Source organism: Seriola dumerili, unplaced genomic scaffold (assembly GCF_002260705.1).
Source record: "Seriola dumerili isolate Sdu_G_001 unplaced genomic scaffold, Sdu_1.0 BDQW01000056.1, whole genome shotgun sequence".
NCBI lineage: Eukaryota > Metazoa > Chordata > Actinopteri > Carangiformes > Carangidae > Seriola > Seriola dumerili.
Genome location: NW_019174311.1, coordinates 5325029 through 5346422, shown reverse-complemented (window position 1 = coordinate 5346422; position 21394 = coordinate 5325029). Strand labels below are relative to the sequence as shown.

Here is a 21394-nt window from a genome sequence, read left to right as displayed (position 1 = left end):
CTGCCCGAGAGGCTTAGTGAAGCACATTCTTAATGCCAAAGTTTTCCATCTGTCTTCTGTCAGAGCATATTTTCTTAAATGAAAAACCCTGTTGGCAGTTTCAAAAAGCAAGACAAGCAAGTGTGAAAGTGCCTCCAGTTGTTTCTTAAGTGTAGCGGAAGCACCCTGGGTTACAGATGAAGATGGCAGTATATGAACATGTTTCTTCCAGTAGATACTGAGAACACAGAAGGACTAAAAATCTGCCAAAGCAATGAAATCAAGGAGGCAGCAGAGCTTCCAGGGGTCTCAATAACAGTCAGAGGTCACTGCTGGGCTAATGTTTACTACTCTGTGACAGAAGGATGAGCTAATAGTTGATGATAGCAGACAGGAGAGAGTCTGGACTGGATAGTTAGATCCTGCCCATCCACCAACCTGCCCCCTAAACACACACACTACACACACACTCACAAGAACAATCAGATTAAAGCCAGTAGTAGTAGTCGGTGCATTAAAGCGCAGAGGTACAAGATTTGTGTTGTGTGTGATGTGTGGTGGGGGGTACTGAGTGTCTTAAGAATCAGCTGATTAGCCCCCCAGCACCCAGTACTAGGTACTGGGCAACATTTTCATCTTAAATAACAAAAGGCATTGAGTCGGTTTTTCACTTGTGTCAAGGATGTGAAAACAACACTGTTGTCATCTCATTAAAAACAGACCACATGTAGACCCTCTCCTACTTAGAGACACATATTTAGGCCCCCAGCTGAGAGAGCTGCTGTAATTACGGCGGGCAGATTAGCCTGGGAGGAAGTGACATGACTGCTTGTGTCACCCACAATTTCCTCTTGCTTCACAGTATCAGTTCCTCTCCCTGCACATGCACACAGGCACCTACATGTCACAGGTTTCTGTTTACAAACACACACACTTTAATGAAGGTAACGACCAACATTTCACAGATTGTGGTAAATGAAGTGTCCCTTTTCACATGGTGAGAAACCAGTGTTCACATCTTTGGCTCTATCCTAATCTGTAATCTGAGATTACATTTAACCTAACAGATTACATCTTTCCGTCTGGACATTTGTGTGCACTTGTTAGAAGGATAGATGACAAGAATGTCTGAGCTGAGGGTGGCATCCAAGCCTGAAATGTAGGACTGTCTTCTAACCCTGTGAAGTCATGGTTGGGCTTCTAGCCAGTGATCCTGGTTTGATCTGCACAACGCTGTCTTTGTTTATCAGTGGTTTATCGTCTGTGACGAATGTGCCGCTAACATACAACACTGTCTCTTGAGAAACAGATACCAACAAAGGAACGCTACCTTCCATTGGGTCTTGGTGGGCAGATGACAGCGAGTTCACACAGCACGACCACAAACAGAAATACTCACACCAACAGCCACAGTGCACACATTTACATGCAAATACACACATAAACAGAGGGGCCGAGAGGAGAGGAACTAACGTCACCCACAGGATCTTATTTATAGAGATTCAGAGCAGAAACACAAAAACAACGGGCAGGCTGTGCCGAGAACATGGGTAAATAGCGCTCTGCAGGAAATGCAAATGAACGAGTCTGACTCCAAGACCATTTAATGGCACCTGGTCATTAGTTAAAGTAGATGTTAGAAGCTTATTTCCACAGAGCACGGACTAAAATGGAAACAGATGAGGAAAATAGTAAATATCCATATTCTCCTTTTGAATGATTAGCATGATTCATTTCATTTTTCATTTGAATACTGAGAAGTAGAGCGGAAACAATTAGTCTATTAATCAGTTAGTGAAGTAACAAAAAAAAAAAAAAAAAAGTTAATCTTTGAAGTAATTTTTCAAGAAAATGCCAAACGTGTCCTTGTTCCAGCACAAATTGAGGATTTTCTTCCTCTCTTTGTCTCATGTTATAGTAAATTGAATATCTTCAGGTTTTAGAGTCATGACCCAGCAAGATTCTATCTAGTCTCTGACTAGATGGAATCACTGTGGACTTGAAATTGATATGGAAGTTTTCACTATTATCTGACATTTTACAGACCAAATAATTAACTGAGATAATAATCGCTAAAGTCGATGATAATGAAAATCCTCCATGAACACACTGTTGTGACAAAAAAAGGTCTTGATAAGACTGTCCTTGTTTCGTCATTTTACAGGCTTATCCTTATTTCTCTACTTCACACTTGTGAAACATTTATGCATGTAATGTTCCCTATGGAACTTTTCTTAGCATAATAATAAAAAAAAATAATGAGAGTCGCCAGTCAGTATAAGGTTGGTTGAGGTATTGGGCTCGATAATTAGGACCCTTAGGACTGTGTAGATTTGTGCAGGTGCTTTTTCTCATTGTATCAGCGGTTGAATCACAGCTATTAAATATCACAAGCTATCTGTTCTTACTTAGGGGGTATTTTCTTCATGCCTGGGTTGTGATTCAAGCATTTGTACAAAGGCCTCCCACCTCCAGGACCAATGTTTTCCACTGCAAAAGCAGGCCTGCCATTCCTTTGGGAACCAGCGAGTCCATGTGGGGGTTTTCAGACAGACAGGGAGGATGAAGCGATCTCTGGATGGCTGAAGAAATCTGCCGGCCAGCCGAGAAAAAAGGGCTGGGGGACGTGTAATTTGTCTTGACAGAATCAACATGGGGAACAGACATTCGCTTTGGTTTGTGGTCTAACAAACAGAAAGACAAAAGTGAATATGTAATTTTAAAACTACATAAAAGGAGAATTAGGGACTAGGAGATTAACAATGCAAAGTAAACAGAGATTAAAGGTTTTCCGAAGATTTACTTAAAGAAATGATAACGTAGCTGGCAGCAACAGCCCCAGTACCTGTCAATATAGATACCGTGACATATACTGATCTTTGCAGTATATAATAACTGGCATTACACTGTAAGTAACACCACCACCACTAATATGGCAAATTACAGAGAAAGAAAGAAGCAAAGAAGCAGCAATGCATGCATATTTACATACAGTCGCATCAAAGTCACTGTGTTGAGACAATCGCACATTGCCTCACTCGTAAAGCCTTACAAACACCGTACCTGAGAACACTGTGCATACAAATTAACAAACACACCCACACACACATCAACATGCAGGCCACTGCATCCCTGCCTGAGTCCAGCACCTAATCGTTTGATCCAATCAGACCTTCCTGCACGGGAAAAAAACACTTCAGTTCAATTGTGTTGGCCATACTCAGATCAAAATTAAGATTAGGCCCACTATGAACACTGAGTAACAATCCATTTGTGTATCTGAGGCACAATCAGACTAGAAGTTATTTTTGCCAAGAAAATAAAACTAAAAGTTCTGTCCAAGCTTTGAAAGCATTCACATTCACTCTGAGTGCAGAGGGAGTATTGCTCTACTTCCTCCATTACTTCCATTACATTGTGCACTTTATATTGGCAGAGACGGGATCTTTGAGCCAGCTGTGTGATACAGTGGAGTTCTGAGCTGAGGAAAGTTGCAGCATTGAGAGTTTGTTTCTACTTTTGGCTCAAAACACTAAAGCCCAGAAAACGACAATTTTCTGAACAAGCCAGATGACGTAATTGATTCCTTACTTCATTTACCTTTCACCAGAATCTCACACTCTCCCCTCTTCTATGCTATGGTTAATATACTTTCACATACTAATTTGGGTCACTGTGTTTCCCTAAAGACAATAACAGGCGTGTTGTACAAACATGGCGGTGACCAGCTGTTTTAAAGATAAATTCAGAGCACATTACTTCATCAAAGTGATAAGACTGGTGAACAACTGTACATGGCTCATTGATGACTCAGAGAGGCACAAGTGGGTTGACTGTTAGTAAGCAGTCGGGCCGCCCAATAGCACACTACACAGTAACTGCAATGGGCAGTTAGCTAACAGGTTGTGTGCACAGATGAACGAGACCACCTGAAGTGAGACAAACCCCAGACTGATTTCTGGTCAGATTAGCTAGCTGCCCTGCCACTTACTGTATCCTCCACAGTGGGGATTATCTGTCACCTGGAGTTATCGGTCAACTATATAATTGCTTTATAATGTTATTTAATTTGGAACTGTCACACTAATTTGATGATTCAGGCCCTGTTCACAGCAGATATGTTGACACATTTGTCAGTTGCAGGTGGTATCTCTGGTATTGTGCTTACTGGCTCATTAAAATGCCTTAATGGGACACTTAATAAAACTGAGCTAACAATAATTCTATCAGGAAAATTTGTGTTTTTCTTGCTATGCCAAGTCAAAATGTCTCCTGAGAAAAATCCAGGTCGAACTGCTACCCAGATATTTGTTTTAATAACTAAATGTGTCTGTTTTAAAAATGAAAGGCGCAAAGTTTCACTTGATAAGTCAACAAAGGAACCATCATTATCCCAACAAACATGACATTTATCAACACAAAACACAACCAGCATTGATGCAGCAGTAGCAACAAGACACATGGTGGTATTGCAATAAAAAAAGATTGGATGAAAACACAGTGGATGAAATATGGTTGTTTGATAAAACCAAAAATGTCATGCCAAACAACATCTGTACACCACTGCTATCGTATGTTCTGTCTTAATTGGCCTTTTCACTGAAGATATTCTGATCAGCTGCAAAAGCACAGGTCTAAATAATAAAATGAATGATGGCTGAATTCCATTTAGCTGCTTCGCATCCAGTGTCCTGAGGCAGGTTTCACAAAGATAGACCCGACAATGGCTCACATCTAACCAAAATTCATCACTTACACCATAAATTGTTGTTAGTCCTCCTGTGGCACAAAATCTCAACACACTGCAGACATGGGATGCTGTGTGTTCTCAGTGTGGTGGGGCTCAGTGTTTCTGCTAGCCTGTCACGCTCATGATAGTTTCCCTTGACAAACAAACCACTTTTCCTTATCATGGCTCGCTCCAAAACATTGTAAAATTATAAGCTATGTTTTGCTCCTTTTTTGAGTCAATGGTCAGCAGGTGCCACTGATCGTTACCATGGAAATGTGGAGTTAGCCTTGTTGTAGGGTAGGAAGATTAGGCGTACAATAAGTCAGGCTTTTTTTTTTGTGAAACTGTCTGACTTGTATTGAATTTATCTAAGAGAAAAAATAAGTTGCAGACCACTCTGATTAAAACATCTTTGTGAAACCAGGTCCTGGTATCGTGCATGCTGGCTCACTATCGCACTGTCATCAGCCATTGTTAATGTTATCGCTAGCACCTGTGCTTTTCCTACGATGGCAAGTCAAAACATCGGCTGTGAAAAAGAACAATTCCCCAGTATAAATTGACCAGTGTGAGTTCCTTTGTCACCGCCTCTTCTAGCTCATTTATTTTAACAATGAAGCCTGACTCTGACTTAATTCAGCACACTGTAAAGAAGAGAAAAACAGAGCAGAGCCTTATTTAGACAGAGGCATCCTGGCCGGCAGACTGCATGACAGTCCAGCTTTCAGCATTGCTGGGTAACCAGAGTGTATTCCGCAGTGAAAGTGAGGTATCAGGTTTCAACGTGGCTGATGTTGTAGTTAAGAGATACAGAGGTCAGAAGTGTGGTCTGAGGTTCACTGAGTCTTGGACATCATCTGAACTGTCAGTGGATACACAAGACGACGTATCGCTAAACATGGGCCATATAAACTGAGACTGGCTAGCCTACAGCCTACCTCTGGGTGACATATGAACAAATGATGCTCCTTGTCTCTGCTTAATTGCTCATGGATGATGGGTTAAAAGAAGACACTAATGTAGAAGAAGGAAAGTTAGCCAGGCAGCTGACTCATTAAATCAATATTAGAAGCTCATAACGAGCCATGAGTGGCCTTTGTGAAACACTCACACACATCCTGGGTGTTGAGTCTACAGCTGACATTGAAACCACACAGGCCTTATTGCCTACGTTCCACTCTCTGGAAAGCTCAAAGTCCTGACCTCTCACTACCCACTGCTCAGTCTTTAAACAGCCTGTCATCAGGATGGGAATCTATGCCTGCTCTGAAAATGATGGTTACAACAACGTGCAACACTATAGAGGAATGTGTAAAAAAGGAACATGCTGTGGTGAAAAACAGGCTGTACGAATGCCTGCTGAGCTCTAAAATACACAAAGCTTTGTGTCAGTGAAAACATTTCACTTCACGTGAAATTGAAGGTGCAAGGTCACAGGGGAGTGGTAGTGAGGGGATGTTAGCAACAAGCTACTCAACAGCAACACAGGCAGGTAGATGGTTTGGCAAAGGTGTAGTGACAGAAGGAGAGGAGAAACTTGGCAGTGCTGGTATGATCCTGCTGATTATTTTTTTTAATTCATTGTGTGCATATTGGGTATAAAATGTTAAAAATGGGTCTGAAAAACCCAAAGATATTTATCACAATATATATTATCAATTAACTATAATCTAGAGCTTCAACAATCTTCATTATCAATGAATCTGATGATTATTTTGAAAATGCCCATCAATATCATAGAGCACAAGGTGACATCATCAAACACCTTGTTTTATCCGACCAACAGTCCAAAACCCAAAAATAATCAATTTACTAAAAAACCACAAAACAGGAAAGTCTCACATTAGAGAACCTGGAAGCATAAAATGTTTCAGCTTTTTGTTTAAAAATGACTTGAATTATGAATCGATAATTAATGTAATTGACAATTAATTCTATGTAAGTTGACTGACTAATCAACAATGTGTTGCAGCTCTAATCTACACTAATGCAGGTAAACATCAGTCTGGTGTGTTGGTGAACTGTAAAAACAGATAAACTGATAAAATAAATAAATAGAAACAAATAAATAAATATACATTGTTGTATGATTTTGGGGACAGCTGAGTTACTGGTTCACTCCATACTTTCTACTCAGCACAAAGAATTATTCTAAAATGGCTTAAAGTTCTATCAAGTTGCCTGTACAGGCACAACTGAGTGTGTTTTTGAGTTTATGGGAAGCTTACCATAGAGCCAGACATGACAGTCTAACTGGGTGATACCACACATCTGGCAACAACTCCTTCAAGTTTCTGGCTTGTGGCATTATCTACCTGAGGTGTGTCAAGCTATATTTGCCAACATGGTCTGAGTCTCAAGGGAAAGTTTAGCTGGATAATCTTGGGATATAACTTTAACTCTAGTGGCTGTTTCACCACAATCACAGCCAAATCATTTAGATAACATCTAGACAACAGTCATCATGTGCCGTCACTGTCTGTGGGAGTATGTAACGCCACACAAACCTACTTTAGATCCAGGGCCTCCTACTGATACAGAAGTGTGAGAAATACTGTGCGTTCATATACTGTCACTTCTTGCTAAACAGAGTCTCATTCAATGCTAACATTACAAAAACTAGCCTAATACTCATAACAAGAGTCATAACAACACGGTTCGGACTTGGAGGCAAACAAGCAGCTATCTCCAGGAAATGACTAAGGCCAGCCTGGCCAGTAACTATAGCTGTGATTCTACCAAGTGTCAATATTAACCCAATGTTTCCATTCAAAGCAATAAACATATAAACATACAATATGGGAGTTTGCACCTGCCCAAAAGCCAGTGTTACCGACAGTTAGGGATTAAGAGGTTGAAGCCACACCCAACCTATGTGTTTTCATGGCCTTTGTTTTACCTCTTTCTCTCGGGAGTTGAATTAAAGGGGTCCATGACTACAAGCCAAGCACTAGCACAATGTGTTCTGAGGGGCCAAGAGGGGAGATACACATCGGCTTGTTCAGGGGGTTTCCTGAGGACTTCTACTCACTGGGAATTTTTGATAATCCTTTGGCTCCACACTAGAATTAGGGAGAGAACTATTCAAATGCGCGGCACCGGTCCAAAAGGGAAAAACAACAAAAAAAAGAAAAACGAGCCAATGAGTGACTGACAGAGAAGCGGTTGACCTTTTGGAAACTTTCATTGTACATATACAGAAGTACTGCTTTACCCCTGAGCTCTGGTTTCCCATCAGCCCTTCCTGTGACGCAGGCCTGAGCTTTCATATATAGAAACTGACCAGCTGCTGAGAAAATACCCCGTGTCCTCCACAGCCTCTTCAAAAGCCTGTAATGATCAGCTGTGGCTGATCAGCTGAATGAGAGACAGAGACAACGAGAGAGGGAGAGAAATTATGAGTAACACAATTAACAACAGACAGCCCGTTTATGGCTAAAGTTCTGGTAACTTCAAGAGTTACTACCCTGATAGCCAAATATTGTTGCAAAAGTCATCCATTTTTGCAGTCAAAAAACATGTGGGAGCAGTTTTTACATTCATTGTTAATGCTACTGAAATGAGAAACAAGCTCTTTAAAGACCCAGATATCAGAAATGCCCCTTTGGCCTCCAAGTCTTGCGGGCTGTGTCTGTCAGAAAAGGACTTTACCATCATAAATCTACAACAAACGATGTCGACATTTACAGCTACATTTTTCAACTGTTGCTGACAGTTAACCTGCAACATGTCACAAGTGAACTGACTTGTGCTATGGGCACTTGTTTGCTAGTTTCTTCAGCAAGCAATGGTGCAGTACAAGATACAGTATGTCTCCTTGCTTTGTTGCACTTGTGCTGATGTCCTGCTGTCAATATGTGCGTTATATGCAAAGATGTATTCCATTGACGTAAATCTACCTAATAGCATGCCTACTGATGTACGCACAGCAACATATATAAAATGTGACTTATTTTCAAACTATTTGTTGCCAATACTGATACAATCATCTATGAGTGAGATCAGCCGATCCACAGCTGCTACAGGTAATTTTTGGCATACATTGCAGATGGCGTACGTTATATGAGTCTCACACACTTTGTTAAAGTTCCACACGGCCGACATGTTTTGTTTTGGTGTTCAGTCGCGTGCCAGCGCATTGAACAAGGTGGGAGGCAGGACTACGCAACACAGCACACAGCACTTCTCTGAGCCACAGACACCGGAGTGTTAACCACAGGTGATCAGTTTTCAGGTGATCGGTGACTAGAAGCATTCATTCGACCTACCAAGCGTGTGTTTTTAATGAAAATCTGCCGACCATGATCAGCAGTCGATCAATCGGGGCCTCCCTATTTCAAACTATTCTTTCATGATATGTTCAAGGAAGCTTTGATATCAGGTACCAAAAATCACTGCAATCATAAGCTAAATTATCAGAAAATAAGATCTGGAAGCCAACCATTACTTAACCATGGACACAGTGAAAGGAATAATGTGAATAGTTTTGTGCTTCACAGAACTTCGATATTCGATATTCACTGTGGTGAAGTACTTGTGTTGATTTTCATGGCCTACTGGCCTGACATGAAGCCAAGCTGCCTGCAAGCTTGGAAATTACTCTAAAAACTAAAAGACATCATCTGGTCAGCAATGATGTTGAGTTTACACAATTTGTAGGTAACATGCTAAAAACATCTAAAACCACTGCTATGATGCTTTAACAATTAGCACACCTATAGCAACTTTCTCCATGGGTCAGACAGCAGGCCGGTTGGCCTGAGGAGGGCAGTTCTCAACAGGCCACGGTATTTCACACACAACCCATGGGCGTAACAGCGACCCACATGTAGCAGCCAACTAGCCAGTTGGTTGGATGTGGAAGTGCTTGCCACTGGCTGCTGTCTACTAGCCAGGAACATTAGCCTCAGCGAGAAAGAAACACACACAATTAGGACTGACTCCTTGGGACTTAGAGAGGGTGGCCTCCGCTGCAATAATGGCGGAGCTTTTGTGTCAAAGAGATGCTTGTTTTCTCCTCCTCAGGCATGAAAGTGAATTTGTCTTGCCAGCCAGGTCTATTTATATTCACAAGAGCATTCTTCAGCATTAGCACAGTCACATGGCCTGCCGGGCAGTGGATATAGCCGAGCGATAGATTGGAGGGGCTCCACGCCAGCTCCCAAACTGAAAACAACAATAAAATGCAACACACCTTGATTTCTGTGTTTCTATCACTGAGTTCATCATTTAGCCAGTGAAGCACAAATCAGAGTGTACATTAGTCAACATTGTCTGATGTGTGACTAAACCCCTGACTAAATTACTGCAGGCCACAAAAGCAGTCAGTGGGAAGATTGTGCAATGCAACGTCAGAGACATGCTTCACCGCCCGGTTGAGATTACAGGTTGGTGAATGAAGGTGACTGTTTGTGCGGACTGCACAAGGGTCTCATATCACAAAATCCCCATTCACTCTTCCTTTACGATGAGTCAGAGTTTGCATCACACCTATCAACTCAGTAAACAGGAGGCTAAAACAGGTTCTCTCACTTTGTGGTGGACAGACATGCCCTGGAGAAGAAGACACACCTAACTGCAGTGACTCACAGATCTGCAACAAGACGGAATCAGGCTTGGCTCGTCTGTAAACATGTCCTATTTCTAAACACTGTTGATTTAACTTGAGATACACAATAAGTTTACACGTCACAACAATGGTTGACTAAACGTGATGTGAAATAGTATTCATTGACTGTAGGGAACACCTCCATTAACCTGCTTCCTACCATGGGAAGGTCACAGGAAGAGCATAAGGTCAGACACAGAACAGAACCATTTCAGCAGCAGAGTCCTGCTCAAGGGTACTTCAGCAGAGTGGATGTTTGCTAGCACAGGCCCTTCAACCAAAGTCTTTAATGGCAATCACTCCACACACACTGTTCTGCTATTTCATGGCTTCCATGTGTCATCTCAGACTCCCACAGCACTGTAACTTCTAACACTGGGCGATGATTCAATGATCATATTGGTGGACTAATACTGTGACAATATGATCACACTCTGGTATCCTTTGACAAAACTCTTCTGTACATTCATGATTCCAAGCTAAGTATAATTAAAAATGAAGAAAATGTGTTTGTTATCAAAGTTTTGAAGTGTTTGAGTTTCCATTGCTGTACGGAACATCCTTCCATTCATTTGCTATACCACTTATCCTTTGAGGGCCGCGTGGGAGCTGGAGCCAATCCAAGCCGACACTGGGCGAGGGCGGGGTACACCCTGGACAGGTTACCAGGAAACTACGTGTCTTTGGACTGTGGAGAAGACACTGACACAGGAACACACAGAAAACAAGGGTTTGAACCCAGAATCTTTTTGCAGTGAGGTAACTGCACACTACATGAAAATAAATGCTTTATGTGTATATTTACCATTTTTCAATACTGAACACGTGGGATATCGAAAAAAATATTTTAAGATCAGATTTCAGCGATTATTTTGGCAGATGTTGCGATTGCAATATGAGTCACGATTTCAGTTGGACTGGTAATTTTTTTTGGTTTTGTTTTCACTGAAAAAAATGTAAAAATGATGATGGTGTGATATTTGTTGTGTCTAGTACCAAAGAAGCATGTTCCTTTACGTCTGGAGAATACAATTTGTAGCTGGGGCGTGTACTCTGTAGCACCACAATGCTTCATTTATGGTCTGTTGTGACACATTTTACCTCCGCAGCTCCTGCGATTTGAATATTGCTCTTGGCCTTATTGTCCATTGTGCAGCCCTATTACTGCTACTGATTTATGCCATGTTGCCCAGCCCTACCTGACATCACAGAGCTCATTCAACAAGTTAAGCATCTTCTACTGTAGAAAGTGAGTTTCACACCAGAGACGTGCAGGTTTAAGTGCTGATGAGTGGGATGTCAATATATCTCCTGGAACTAGTTCAAAGGAGTTAGTTGGCTTTTTTTTAAATCCTATGCATGCCCCAACGGCTACCTGGGGAGGATGAAAAAGTCACGCTCACTAACCACACACACCAACACACCCACCCACACCCACACCACTCTGTAAGGGTGTCCTGGTATTTAATGAGAGCATGTGAATAATTCAGCCTACTACAGGCCTGGAGGAGTAAAAAGGGACTGCAGCCATCATTAACTATTCACAGAAACAGTATTATGTCACATGCATACAAACATACTGTGTATACACACAAACACACATAAAGGAAGACCTTTGCCAAGAGTGCCCAACCATCTGCTTGAGCCTGAGGCCTTAGCTCTGAAGCTACAAGGGAGATGATATGTGCCTTTTGGATTCTAACCTATTGGACGCTTTACATAAAACTGACAAAGGATACTACCAAGATATCTAAACAGAGAAACAGGGCTTGATATGAAAACTCTTTAGACCTCTCGAAACTCATTAAAAAGCAGTGAGAAATGGTGGAGAAATGTTCCAAGTTGTTTTGCAAGTGAGCTGCGCAATAAATCTTTTTTATTGTTTATTGTCCCTCTTTGTAATCATGTTGCTTAAAAAATGCTCATGTTGAAGTGTCATGGTTCACATAACCATATCCTGGTTGTTATGTCTAGATGAAAAATAAATTCAATTTCTACTAAAATCTGTCACAGACAATCTTTCACTGAGATCTAAAAACATATATTTTTAGAAAATTATAGCATTGTGTTCCAGAAAAAAAAAGAAAACTATTTGACTCAATGGGATAAACATGAGTTAAACTTTTGAACATGTCATTTGGTAAACTTTTGTACATATTGCCACAGGAAGTAGCTGGGTAGTCTGTAATTGCGCTGTTCCCCGTTTGCTTCGGCAGAGGACATTTGTTGCATGTCACCGTTCACTCTTTCCCTCCCCTTTGTTTCCTGTCTCTCTAGACCATCAACTGTCAAATAAATGCAAAAAAATGCCATATTAATAGTCTTTAAAAGAACATATAAATGAAAATACATCTTAGATTTTAATTAACATTATCAATTTTGACAATATTGCCCAATCCTATGTGTAGGATGAGTGCAATTACATTTGTTAGGGGTGTTAAAAAAAAAACATGCAAGAGTCAACAGTTGTGAAATGATTTGAATCTGGGCAGAAACGTCAGCTTGACAATCATTGTGAGAGGTCCTAATTCCTCTTTTTATGCCAGCGCAGACGGAAGTGTCTATCACACATCTGTTATCTATCTCATTAGCCTAACTACTTACAAAAACAACTCTTTGCTGCATATCCCATTCATAAATAATACAGAGAGAGTAGAGATATGTTTTCACGGACCTCCCCCTCGGCTGGGAGGAGAGTCCTCCTCAAAGATCCATCAGGCTTTGTCCTACACACTGTCACTGATGACTAGGGTCAGGAGGATGGATGGTTGATATAGAACGGGTCCATATCAATGCTGTCATCCTCTGCTGAGGGCCCTTTCCCTTAATACACAAATGAGCCCAGCCTGCTTCTGCTGGGTGGTTGACTGTATGATTGGCCTAGAAAGGAAACAACTGGCAATAATCTGGACTCTCAGTCTCCATATACTGATCAGAGATACAAACAGAGAGTAAAACTGCATCTCCACATACACACGAACATGTGCACCCCAGAGTTTAAGAGCTTAGAAGCAGACTGGGGGGAAATGCCAGTCATTTTGAGTTTTATTCTAATGTCAAAACAGCACTTCGGCCTGGACCACCAGCTACTAAAAACTGGTCTGTGTGGAATTTTGCTTGTGTCAGCAACATTAGGTTTCTGTATAACACACTTGACAGATGGCAGGGGATGTCAACCAGGTATGCTAGTTTCAGGGAAGAGCCAGACATGACCTTTTACCCCTCTCCCAGCTGAGAAATGGCAGGGTGAGAGGGTGGACCTTTCCCAGTAGAGGTACACACCACACATCACCTTCTCAAGTATGACCAGTCAGCGGCCCCTCCCTTCTCTTCCTATGGAGGCGGCTCATTCCAACGTGCACACAAAGACTGGGTTCAGCTGAATGGCCTAAATGGCAGCAGAGCTCCTGGCCATGGCGGCTCAGACCAGCTGAATGGTCCTCATTGTGTCCCCATGGTCACAGGGGGCTAGCAGAAATGGGTTGTTTTTAAGAGGCCATTTGGCAGGCCTGTGTTCTTATCCGAGCAACGCAGGAACAGGCATTTTCACTTGGTTCAGGGGAGGGCTTGTTGTGGACTCAAGAAAAATGGCCTATAAGGTGGTGACATGCCACATGCATGCAGTCATGATGGGACTACAAATACTTGAGAGCTGCAATGTGAAAAGCTTTACATTCACAAGTTATGTTGTCAGACAACTAATATGCAGAAGATCTACAGTTAGTAAACATGGGCAGCAGGATAATGTGAATTTGGTTGTTTTTTGCATTGAAAATGATATTGTTTGGTAACCAACTCTCAAGTCTCACATATTTCTCACAAGCACTTGAACGCACCAAGGAAGTCTTAAAAAACTGCTCACAACTGCATTACTACACCTAACTGTCATACAAATAAAGTTAACATGTTTTACACTTTGATGGGTCACAGCAAAAAAGTTTCAAGGCTGTGCAAGATGATTTTAAACAAGCATTAAAAATGCATTTATCAATGGAAAAACATTTAAATCCCAATATCAATATACATTGTGAAGTCTGTAAATTTCCATTAATTGAGAGTTTGTTAATGGATAAAACAATCAGAAAGAAATGTCTTGTTCTAGCTATTCCAGCAAATCCAGTACCTGACATATAAAAGTATTTCAACTGATTCAAAAATGATATAAAAATTCTACACTGCCATAAAAACAGTCCTGATCATTAATTTATGACACTACCAACAACACACCCAGAGATGCTAAAGGAACAGTTACCACAGTGTAAAAAGTATGGCCCATTCCCAGTAGACAAATTTCTATCTTCTAATGCATAGATAGTCATATCATCGACCCCTACAATGACCTATGATACAACTTTGTTAAACTGCCTGTAATGTGAAGTATATATACATTTATAATTAGATCCTTAAAACATCTAAAACCACTGGTATAACTCTCTGATTACACACCACTTCCACCAATATATCCACGTACAATCAGTATTGGCTGATATGACCTGTCAAATGTATCAACTGTGTTATTCCAATATGCTCATAACTAACAGTAATTCACCTTTGAATATGTATTTGTATTTTTAAATCAGTTTTTCATGTGTATAATTGTCAAATGCAAATGATCCACACAGTCAAGCTCTTTTAGACTACCATGTTCTTTTTTATGGCCTTATTACAGGTGTGACTGAAATGGTTAACCTGCCTAAGAATTTGTCATAAATGTACGTCAGACAAAAATATAAAATACTGGTTATTCAAATGTCAATCTGTATGGATAAACGTACACTAACCGATCAACACTCAGGACAACTGGATTCACCTCAGCTGGAGGTGGAGGCATACTGTCATGGATGTGTGATAGTGTGTGTCAGTGGTTGTAGAACAGGACAGCTGCTCTGGGGGAGGGGTTGATTTGAATATGCTTTGGATGAATGAATGGTCCAGATATGTGTAAAATACAACAAATTGCATGAGCAGACACACACACCTGACACACATCTCACATAAGAGGATAGTGTAACCCACAATGAGCATCACAGGTAGGTAAACCTATAATTCCAGTAATAGCAGGTTTACGCAGGTGTACTGAAAAGGCTCTGTACACATCTTGTTCCAGTGAACGTCACTGAGGTCATATACCACGTTTGGGAATTACTGGCAGTCATTTATAAAAGACTGTATCTTCATATGACACCAGGGCAGATCATGACTGCAGGCCTTATCATTACATATCAGCACAATAGTCAAAGTGACTCACAGTTTTACTGCAATAAAAAAAAAATTTTCAGCTGGAACTGTAGTACAAATGCCAAGTAACGGGACTGTATGAGGTCTAAATGGAAGCCATATTATATAATATATAGAGAAGTATAACTAAGGTGACAGAAGAAGGGTCAAGCACTGATAGCCAGACCTTGCCTCTGGCCATCAGCAGGCTGTCTGTCAGGGCAGACTAGACTGCTGTTGGAGGAGATGTTTTACAGAAACACATCTTTAAACCGACGTTTAGCTTCATATGAGCCTCTGTGTGGTTTGAGATAAAGGAAACACGAGGATGAGCTCGGAAGCCCTTTCTCTTCCTCCAGTACAATGCTGCTTGTCATGCCCGGCTAGCTCGTGTTCCCACATCCTGTATTAGCACAAAATGAGCTAGGTGGCACAGCCTGACGTGCTCCCATTCAATGTATTACAGAGAGAGAGTAGAATAACAGGAGAACTACTGGTTTAATCGCTGCCGGTTAGCCCACACAGCTGAGACACATAGCTAGCTTGAAAATCTGCTATAACATCTCCCCCCATCAGCCCCGTCAGCCCCCCTCCCCGCCTCCTTTACCTTCAGACAGCTCCAGATCCAACTCCGCCAACTGGTCTCTAACCTCTTTTGGCAGGGCGGACAAATCCACGCCGCGGTCTGCCATGACTTCGCCGATAAACACGAGTGCAGTCTAGTTGAAAAGAAACCGGGCTGTTGCCGGGGAAATGTTAAAAAATTATAAATAAAACGCCCTCCTTCACGACACGAAACAAGCATCAGAGTGGGAGAGACAGTCCATCCGCACGGCTGGCCGCTCCGCCATAATGGGAGAAACTCACCAACGGCAACGAGCGGTCACGTGACTGCATTTACCTCGCCTGTGCGTTAATTCACCGCATCCTCTGTCGAAAATCACGCCGACACTGGCGCTCCCTCTGGCGTCTGACAGGCGGAAACACAAGGGGGACGGTACTGTGTGTCATGTAGTAACCAGCTCATATAATTTCATCCCTTGAGACACATCAAACTTTGACCCACACTATACATGCATGGATGAGTTACTGGAGGGGTCTCCGGGGCACAGGCACAGGGGACCCCTGGCCCTTGGGCCCCTGTACCTCTGTATGAAGTGACTGTTCCCCAATCAAATTAGTACAAAGAGATAGACAGAGAAAAATAAACAAATATGAGTGGACACAAAATTACTACTAAGAAATTCAAAACGACTACGGATTCAAAAACAAGTAAAAATACACTCAGAATAACTAAAAAGAGATGCACAGGCAACCAAAAAGAGACACAAGATTAGGGCTGAACAATATGCAAAAAAAAAAAACATCTTATGGTGATTTTGTTAGATATGAGTAACAATTTCAGTTGGAATGGTAATTTTTCATTTTGTTTTCACAGAAAAAAATATTAAAATGATGATGTGATTTTTGTTGGGTCTTGTGCCAAACAGGCATGTTCCCTTATGTCTTATGTCTGGCATCTGTGTCGCACCATAATGCTTCATTTCGGGTACACAGTGGCATGTTTTACCTTTATCAAAAAAACTGTAGCGCCTACAATTTGGATGTTCCACTTGGCCATATTGCAATTTCAATAATATTTTTTGAATAATTGTGCAGCCCCACACAAGATGAGTAAAAAGAGATGCACAGGCCCATGGGCCCATGCAGTGAGGGGGCCCCTGAACCAGAGCCTCTATCTGAAATTACTGTTATTTAACGTTAATTAAATTACTATGCAAAATGAGATTTTTTCAATTTTCTTGCATGAAATGCAAAATGACCACAAAGAGAAGCAAACTAGAAAGTAGTACTCAAAATCATCTGTTTATGTGTGTTTTTCATATTTTGTCAAGTTCAGCGTTGAATCATATCTTCTGTTTATGTTATTTCCCAAGACCAGGGTTAAAATGCTGTTTAAAATAACAGCTACGGACCTGCTTATAATAAAGTTGAAGAATTTTAGAATTTACTTAAAAGGACATGAACCAATGATTCATTAGAAGAACCAGAATTACAAGACTGAGGAGACTGAGGTTACAACTAAAAACAAAGCAGTGCAGTGTCCTTACATACTGTATATTCTGTCATATTCAAATACACTGCCTTTCATACCACATTTTACCACGTAAGATTACAGAAAACATATTTAGTCATTGTGAATCTAAGATGAAATTTAAACAAAACCATATATTACTCATTAAGATGTAGTTTCTTTAATTAAAACTGCAGCACTGTAAGTGTTCATAGTATTCCACTTGGACATGCATGGAAAAGTAAATATATTCATATAGTACAGATATGTACAGTACAAGGACAATTTTTTGAAATCATCAGTCCAACAATGGGAGTGTGAAAAACCATTAAAACACTATGTGCAACTTTCACATTGTTGCATTTTTCATCAAATTGCTCTTCTCATAACAATTCTAGGGAACATTAATATGCCAAAGACTGTGATGATGATTGTTATTTAACCAATTAAGTAAAAATAAGTTAGACAAGGACCATCGGAAGACACAACCAAATTCTTCTTAAAAGATATGACAAAAGGGATAAAATCTTTTTGAAAAAGGACTAATGACATTTTTCTGTAGAGCAAACAAACAAACGAAAAAAGAAATCCGTGTGTTAAAAGAAATTTGTTTCTATATTCATCAGTACAATCAGAAGCGTTATGACAAAAGTTGTACAGTGCTGAAATAGCACACAACAAAAGAAAACAAGAAATGACAGAAAAGGTGCCAATGACATGAATTACATGAAAATATGAAAGCTAAATATAGTTTGAATTTTCATTTCATATGAACAATCGTCTATAAGGGACTGCCAGCCAAAATATAGCGCCAGCAACAGAGTACAACAAAATGCCGGGCTCGCCATTGGGACTGTAGGACAAGAGGTTCAGTCAAAGGTGAAAAGTATTAAGGTTGCTGAGCAAATTCCCATTTATGTATACAGTACAAATAAGAGAAAAATACCATTTAAAAAAAAAAGACCAATAGAACTGCAAAAACTTAAATGAACAGAAATACAAAGCAACAATAAACTTGCATTATTATTTTAGTGCATAAAGACATGCCCTTATGTTAATGGACAGATATCTTGTTTTTGAAATATCACATCTTGCAAATATATGATCAAACAAAAGAGGGACAAAAATATACAGGCACAAAAAAAATGCTTGTTTAGGTGTTAATGTAAAAATATACTGATATCTGGGTAAAATATGTTTATGGGATTTATGAGGAACTGGAACTATTCAGAAACAGTCACAAGACATCTGAACCTTTTCCTACGAGTGAGGTTGTCTTTGCTGTGTCCCTCCAGCAGATGACAGACAAGTGTTGTATCATTTCATGTCACCGAAGAGAGACGAATGGTTAATTTAACTCTTCATTTTAAAGGCCTGGAGGAATCATCAACAAGTTATTAAATCTTTTTGTTCCTCATTTATTGTTTTTCTTGATGAAATGAACAAATTAAGACAAATATATTTTTCTAAGGCTCCATCAATTTTCACACGACCAAATCTGCGTGTTTTTAAGTGGGGATATCGGAGGCACCAATGTGATCTTAAGGCAAAACTACCAGAGATTGTGTGTGAGACTGTGTAAGTGCAAGTAACAAGCAGTGATATACTGTAGATTGTGTCACTGTGACCTCTGAATCACAAAATAACAGTCCGGCTATTGACTGCCTGCCCCAGAACTAGTACCAGGTGGTCTTTGGAGATTCAGAGATCTGATGTGTTGTCATTATGGCTTAGTTTAGGTTTGGTAAAAAGCAGAGACACTAAGGGGTTCATCGCACTTCCAATGAGCAGCAAGGATGTGCAACCATCCTGAGAAGTGTGAAAACAACAGTTACAGAGAAACATAGTCAATAGAATAGTTTCGGATAAAATGGAAAAGGCATCCACTTACAAACCAATAAACACCAAAACCGCCTCTTTTAGAGGAAACGTTGAGAAGGAGAGGAGAGGTTAAATTCCCTTCAGGTTAGAAAATAATATTGCTCAAAAAAAATGATTTTAGGATACTACACTGTCTTGGACAATCCAATGTATTTTGGTTCTGTGGACTAATCTTGGAGGATGTGCCAATTAATTAAAAAAATATAGCTGCACATACTGTATCAAGAACATAACACCCTAATAGAAAAAGTCACATGCTAACAATCTAAATATTAATGTATCAGATCAGGAGTAGGCAAACTGCTATGTTCTGATGTACATAAATATATACACACAGAGCCAATCACACACACAGTTTATAAATTTTATCATAAAGGGGTGTAAATGAGGTAAGTTTTGGGTCCATGTTGAGATCACTTTGAGGTGGAACCATTTACAAAAGGTTTATGTGAATATTTGAGATCTAAGTCACTGACGTCTACTGCATCTTTGGAGCCGAGGGTGTGTAGGGACCTATGCTATGACGGTATTTGAGGGTTTGTGTATGGCTGAAAAGTCGAGGAGCACAAGGCACTATTCCCTGCTGAAAACAGTGTAAAGTCCTGTATGTTGTTTGGTATCTGATTTGATCAAGAATGTTTATGCAACACCCGTGTGTTTCAAACTGTGCACGTGTGTGGTACGTGTCCACGTGGGAAGTTCATTACGGCAGTACACTCAGAGCGATGCAGTCCTACAGTCCAGTGAAGAGTCATTTTGACTGAGGGTGAGGAGAGATAGAGGGAAATGGGGGGTGGGAGTGGGAGGGGGGAGTCCAGCCCCTGTAGTCTATGGCAAAGGTAACAGGAAGCTCTCTCAAAAGTCTCAGTCCATTCCCAGAAGGCTGCTGCTGAGCTCCAGGCCACAGCATGATGGCTCCACAGGAGGGTCAGAGAGAGCAGAGGAGAAACAGGGGAGCAGAGGAGGAGATATTTGGACTTCTAGATTGGGGAAACTGGGAGGGAGGGGGGTGTCCGCTGCTCTTTTTTGCCCCTCAGTGGTGAGCCAAGTCTTGGCCGTGGTGGCATTGCTCATCATCTGGCAGCAGATTGAGACTGTGCAGCCATGATAATGTGAGAGGGTCCACTCTCAGCCCTCTGCTGCTGGCCCATTCCTGCCAGCACAGACATAGCCATGGCCTCTGCTGCTGCCCTTGAGCTCAGGCCATTCTGCCCTGCAGAGGGGCTGGGCGCCAAAGAGCTGTGCTGGATCACCGGGGCAGGAGAACCTGTCGGCTCTGAGGTGTCTTTCATGCTCTCCTCTGCAGCTACACAGAAAAAAAGAAACAAATCGAGTACAAACTTATACTTGAATAGCTAACACATTTAACTTTTTAACTTGAATACACTCCATAACTTCCACACTTATGTTTGTTGTTTAGCAGTTAAATTGAGACTGCTGTTGAAAGTGAATTTAATCACAGTGCAAAATTTAAGAGTTCTGTCCTGAATAATTCTGAGCGAGAAAACAAACAATAAAAGTACAGGAAACTCAAAATCATGAATTTGTAGCTAAACAGGTGGTAATTACTACTTACAGAAATTTCATGAATTGCAGTAAAAATGTAAATGCTGTTCCTTTAGCCACGCTTTTTTTTTTCCTGGTCCAGATGCTGGGTTTTAAACCAACAAACTAATAAACAGTTTATTACAGGAAGTAAAATGGAGGTTTAGTTGTTGGAATATTGTGAAACTCAGCAATGGGTGAGTTTTTACTAAGAAATTGTGAAATGGCAGTGACATATATGTGTTGTCGTGGCTTTAATTACATCCACCTGAAAGACCCGAGAAAAATCAGAGGTCGTTATGTAATGTTTTCTGTAACTTTAAATACCATCAGGCAAATATCATGGCATAATTGCGCA

The 21394-nt window shown here is 40.8% G+C and overlaps 2 protein-coding genes across 5 annotated transcripts in view; both read right to left on the bottom strand.

Annotated features, from left to right (window-relative positions):
* The window catches only part of LOC111218969 (disco-interacting protein 2 homolog B-A), a 41339-nt gene extending 24967 nt beyond the window's left edge, over positions 1-16372 (bottom strand). For both annotated transcript variants that reach the window (XM_022741478.1, XM_022741479.1), the window contains exon 1: positions 16144-16372. In XM_022741478.1, coding sequence (XP_022597199.1) covers positions 16144-16228 — 85 coding nt within the window. In that variant the 5' untranslated portion in view covers positions 16229-16372. The remainder of the gene's footprint in view (positions 1-16143) is intronic.
* A 1106-nt stretch (positions 16373-17478) lies between these two features.
* Positions 17479-21394, bottom strand: part of atf7 (activating transcription factor 7) — a 20756-nt gene continuing 16840 nt past the window's right edge. For all 3 annotated transcript variants that reach the window (XM_022741777.1, XM_022741776.1, XM_022741775.1), the window contains one exon: positions 17479-20797. In XM_022741777.1, the coding sequence (XP_022597498.1) occupies positions 20565-20797 (233 nt within the window). In that variant the 3' untranslated portion in view covers positions 17479-20564. The remainder of the gene's footprint in view (positions 20798-21394) is intronic.